We start from the raw sequence: 5,000 nt of genomic DNA on the forward strand, positions 1-5,000 counted from the left end.
CCGATCTCAACAGCAATCTCAACTAGCACCATCCTTGTTCCTTCGTTCCGAGGTCTCTGATTTATTGGGTAATTTTCTCTTGACTGTTGTTTTTCATCCATCTCGCTGATGTAGCAGTGCCGGGCGGGAGGGAGAATTGCAAGATTTTGTAATGCCCGCACGGTGAGTTCGTTGCTCGCATCGTTTGCTCTGCGATAGCGAACGTTGCCAAACGTGTTCCTCTGTATGCACGTCAACGCGTAAGCTACGGCGCAGGAGATCCACTTGAACCGTGGCCAAAAAGTGGGCCCCGTGCCACACCAACGAGTGCGGTCAACGAATGCGCCTCACTGTGAACAGTGACGACCCTTTGCAGGCGCCGCCAGCCGCCAGCCACAAGTATGTTTCTGGCATTATGATTAGCTATTTTTAGGAACATTCATCGCTGTAGACGATTGCATACCGGACGGAAGTATGTTGCCGTGTGCTTCCTGTTCCTCTTCCCTTTGCAGATCGCATTTTCCGGCACATTTTCGCACTACTGCCGGTGCTTCTAATTAATGGACGGTAGTGGCCTTCACCCAAATAACAACTTTGATTCTTTGCGACTCATCTTAGGATTCATTCATCTAGATACCGCGTTGCGTTGCACGGGCACCCCGCGTACGATACTTACATTTTGCCGACGTCACCCTTGGCACCCTGCATCTTGCCCATGATGGTGCCCTGCTTGGAGTTTTTCACCCATCCCTTGATGCCCAGCGCCAGGCAGTTGTCTCGGCAGTGTTTGGTGAAGCCACATCCTAAAGGCGGAAACGGAACGGAGAAAGGCACAAAGCATAACGATTAGCAGACAGTTGATTGATTTACACACAAATATATTGGCCATGCTTCACTGCCCAGCCTGGATAGGTGGGCACGAGTGCGCGCTGTTTGGCAACGAATACGTGACACGTGCATCGAGGGCGCGATATGTCCCTGTGTGGTCGGATGCAGCAGCGGCGCGCGTTCGCAACACACGAGCCACCAGGGTTTGCCCGATGAGATGGCCATAAATAACGTGGCCCGTTTGCTGGGCACAATGCGGCGTCCAAACACAATTAAGTAATAGCCAGAGAGAGAGAGAGCGAGCGAGCGAGCGAGCGAGATAAGCCAAACGAGGCGATTGTTGTGTGTGTTTCTGAAGACGTTGATGAGACTGTGGTTTGGCTAAAAATATGCAACCGGCACGACTTTCTGGTACATTCGATATCCGCACGATGGTTCTAGGGTTGCTCCTAAGTGCGAACTCTGTCTATCGGTGGCTTTCGCTGTGCGCCGCGTCCTCTGGCTGCGCCGTTTACTTGCTTCAATGGTATCGATCGTATTGGTACCGTTGAATTGTTCACGAAAGGGGCAATAATTCGGTCAAAATTCGTCGTCAAGTTAACCCCAATCTTAAGGCTCGCGCCGGTTGGTGCTTTTGTTTTATTTTTGTTAAATTTTTTTAGCAACAACTACGGTGCCTCTGCTACCTCTGCTGTCCATCGTATGTCAATCGCCGCGATCGCGACGTCGAGGACGTGAGGATATTGACGTGCGACCGATGGTCGTGCTATCGTAAGACGCAGAACCCGCAATGGCGGTAATGGCCGTTGACGGGCCAAAGGATCCGACGGACGGAGTTACGAGATGCTGATACGAGAGTAAAAGTAAACAGCTGACAGAAATAGAGCGGCCAGATATTATTATTAGGTAGCAGAAGCAGCAGTTTGTTGTTGCGGCTAAATGGCTCTTTTGCTTTCAGTTACTGTTCGTGCCGATAATGGCACGAGAGTTAAGTGCCGTTTTGTAGATCGTTCAAGATGCTCTGCTTGTTGGCACTCGTAATTTCGTTATTGATTGCTTTTGTAAATTAGAATGATCGAAAGTAAATTTGCAAACCCAGCATAATCCGTGGTGATCTTCCCTATTGGAGATCACTGATTACCTCAGGAAAATAATTCTAGTTTGAGAAATTCAAATGATCATTTAAGATTCTTTTCTCTTATTGTAACAAGAAGGGATTATGCAGTATCAAAACGGTATTCGTCACTATAAAAGAGCTTAAGACCTGCTCTATCGATGTCTATTGCCAGCACCAGGGTGCACAACACAACTTGTCCATCTCCGAACGAACGAAACACGAGACATGCTCTCAGTTAAAACGCACCTTGCACCGTGCCGAAGATTTCGAAATCGCACTGCACCAGCACATGATCCTGCAGATCCTGAACACCCATGATGACTGCGAACTGCGTCACACGATATCGAGAAAATCGAGGAAATTCCTTCAACTGAGACGGCAAAGACACGTAACTACGATGACGACCACGTTTGGTTTTGTGGGGGGCGCGCGCGGTGGCAATCCAGATAAGGAACTGCTCTCTCTCGTTCCGTTGAGTTGAGGTCCGATGGGCAAGGTCAACTTTGATGCAACACTGTAGGACGGGCGGTGTCAAATGTAGGCTACGGTTGCCTGCCTGCTACTAGATGTGCTTTGCTTTCGCTTGGTTCCGAGTGTTGTTTCCGTTCCGTCGGGCTACTAATCGTCAACTGTCGCTGGTTGCGCCCGCCGTTGGCTCATTTAGATCGACACAGGGTGGTTCCCGATGCTCGCCCTTTTCCTTTTGGCCGGAACCGATTCTCGAGACACGAGGAGTCACGGGATGGGCGCGGGCAGCGCGCGTGGTGGGAAATCTTGAGTTCGGTGCGGCACCGATAGCGATCGTTTGCGATCGGCGATTGCGATTGCGCAGAGCCGTCGGTAAGCGAGGACTCTTCCACCGTTGTCCCATTCCGTGGCGTCCGGTCTGTAAAAATATCTGAACCAGCTCTTGAGAACCGATCGACGCGACGACGTCCGAGGGTATTGGGTTTCTTGTTTTTGTTTCATTACAGTGAAAAGAGACAACTGATTGTTCGTTTCTGTGGTCGCTTGAACAATCAAAATGCGCAAATGGTAGTAGCGTCCACCTTCGAGTGGCCGGCATCATCTAGGAGGAGGGATGGAACGTTCTAGTGCAGTATTTGGTTTGTTTTCGGTTTTCATAAAGGAGGAAAAGCTGTAAAATGAAAAAATGTTGTGTAAAAACTATATCTTAATCAATATAAAATTTGTTTAAATTCCGGAGCATTTAGAGACGAATGATCATTAGTGAACATTGTGAAATTTCGCTTTTGTTCAGTTCTGTTGCTTGTTTATGCTCACAAACATGGTCTACGATGCAATGGAGGTACCTGGTAGTTTGTATTTTATTGATGGAGACGCATGGTATTCTTTTTTTTTAATTTTTCATCGATTAGTCAACGATAACTTTTCTGTAACCTCAATATAACATTTTCCCTTTCCCAATCCCTTTTTTAACTTATATGTTAAGCGAGACAACAAGCTAGGCATTCTTTGCTATCAATTTGCATTAACCTTGAAACGCGTTCCATGATTATTGTACTTCGTTTTCGATCTTTTTTGCCGATAAAATTCAAGTGGTGGTTCAGAAATTCTCCCCATTTTCTGTCTCATAAATCATCTGCCACTTGAAGATACTTTCTGTGGACTGGATTGCTATAAATTAGTGATCTTCTAAATGACAAACGATTTTTATGTTCAAATTTCGTACAGTATGTTCATGATTACGTTGTACATTGTGCGTGTTTACGTTACTAGCAAGGACTGTGGTTTTTTTTATGACCTCGCTACAGTTGGTTCGGGTGTTGGCATGGGCTTAAGATGGCGGCGCACAAGGGACTGTGTATAAACAAACGAAATTACAAGTCAACCACAAGAGCAAACACTGTTTCTCGAATCTGCGACAATCTCATAATTGGACGACTGTGTACCGTGTCTTCACCGTATCGCTTCGGTCCCTGCATTCGCCACACGAATGTTTGACTTTAATTCGACATTTTCATTGTGGCCGGCTACAATGGGTGAAGGATGTTGGATGGGATGTGGTGGTGGTGGTGGAGGTGTTGGTGGCCGAACATGCCAAAAAAACGCCAGATTATTCTACGCATCTACTCGGTTGCAATTAAAGTTCAACGGACGGCCAGTGTCTTGGCGCTCGCTTGCCTCGCCGTGGCCACAGTAGCAGTAACCTTCATCGACGAGAGAGAACCCGTCGTCGGGTGAGATTTTTTGCAAATATTTTGTGCCCGTGTGCCCGTTCAGTGGAATTCGGCCGGCGTTGAGGCAGTGTTTTTGATTTGGTTTTCGGGGTGTTGTTGTCGCGCAGTTTGCAGTAGAGGTACCTCGTCTCAATCGATTATTCTTGATGCGGCCCCCTTGTTCGTGGCCTTTCTGGTGACGGAAGCATAACTAATAAATGGATCGACGAAACACACGTTCATTCGCCCTCGGACCTTGGGACCTTGGATGCCGATTGCGTTTTCAGGGCTGAGCACGATCTAGAATCTTGAGACGGTGCCAAGGTTACAACCGCCGCGGCTAGTATCCCCGGTAGTGAGTATGCGATGTTTGCGCTTCTCGCATCGCTTCCCTACAATGTGTGCCCATGTTTTCGCAAGGTCAGCTTGTGCTTGTGCGGTGCAGTTTTGCTAACGGATTGTGTCACTTTCTTTTTTACTTCCGCTGAATGAGCAACTACGTGGTTGCAGTGTAACGGAAACGGCATCCGGTCATTGACCGTGGTCCGAGACACTTGGCTTCGTGGGGCCCCTAGTTGAGTTACATTGTAATGTGGCGGTGTGTTGGGGAAACCGCAAAAAAAGAAGCAATTTTTTATGGTTTTGATGGAAATCATTAGAATTGCTATCACTTAAGTACGTCATCAGTCCATTAGTGTGGCGCGCACGGCGGAACGAAGACGAAAACCGCGCCCGCTCATGCGTAAGCACGATCTGACTACATTTATGCTAACGACGATGACGCGAAAGGAGTGCGTGTTGCTGTTGTTGGTTTATTAGCGTCGTTACTGGCCGGCGGCGTCTTATCATCATCGTACGGAGCAGCATAAGTGGCTTTCATTCAGGGTTTTTTTTGT

The 5,000-nt window shown here is 47.8% G+C and overlaps 2 protein-coding genes across 5 annotated transcripts in view; one reads left to right on the forward strand and one right to left on the reverse strand.

The window, feature by feature from the left end:
* The window catches only part of LOC126573478 (acylphosphatase-2), a 3,701-nt gene extending 1,107 nt beyond the window's left edge, over positions 1-2,594 (reverse strand). The window contains exons 1-2 of the mRNA XM_050233629.1: positions 2,171-2,594; positions 656-782 (exon numbers count right to left, since the gene is read on the reverse strand). Coding sequence (XP_050089586.1) covers positions 656-782; positions 2,171-2,240 — 197 coding nt within the window. The 5' untranslated portion in view covers positions 2,241-2,594. The remainder of the gene's footprint in view (positions 1-655; positions 783-2,170) is intronic.
* The window catches only part of LOC126573443 (phosphopentomutase), a 54,619-nt gene that overhangs the window by 1,157 nt on the left and 48,462 nt on the right, over positions 1-5,000 (forward strand). The window contains exon 1 of one of the 4 annotated variants that reach the window (XM_050233587.1): positions 3,162-3,233. The exons of 1 other annotated variant lie outside the window; for it this stretch is intronic. The gene's annotated coding sequence lies outside the window, so the exon portion shown is untranslated. Of the gene's footprint in view, positions 1-3,161; positions 3,234-4,033; positions 4,126-4,148; positions 4,245-5,000 lie in introns of those variants that run through there. 2 more of the 4 variants (XM_050233584.1, XM_050233586.1) reach the window with 2 other exon arrangements.

The sequence above is a fragment of the Anopheles aquasalis genome, chromosome 2 (genome assembly GCF_943734665.1).
Source record: "Anopheles aquasalis chromosome 2, idAnoAquaMG_Q_19, whole genome shotgun sequence".
NCBI lineage: Eukaryota > Metazoa > Arthropoda > Insecta > Diptera > Culicidae > Anopheles > Anopheles aquasalis.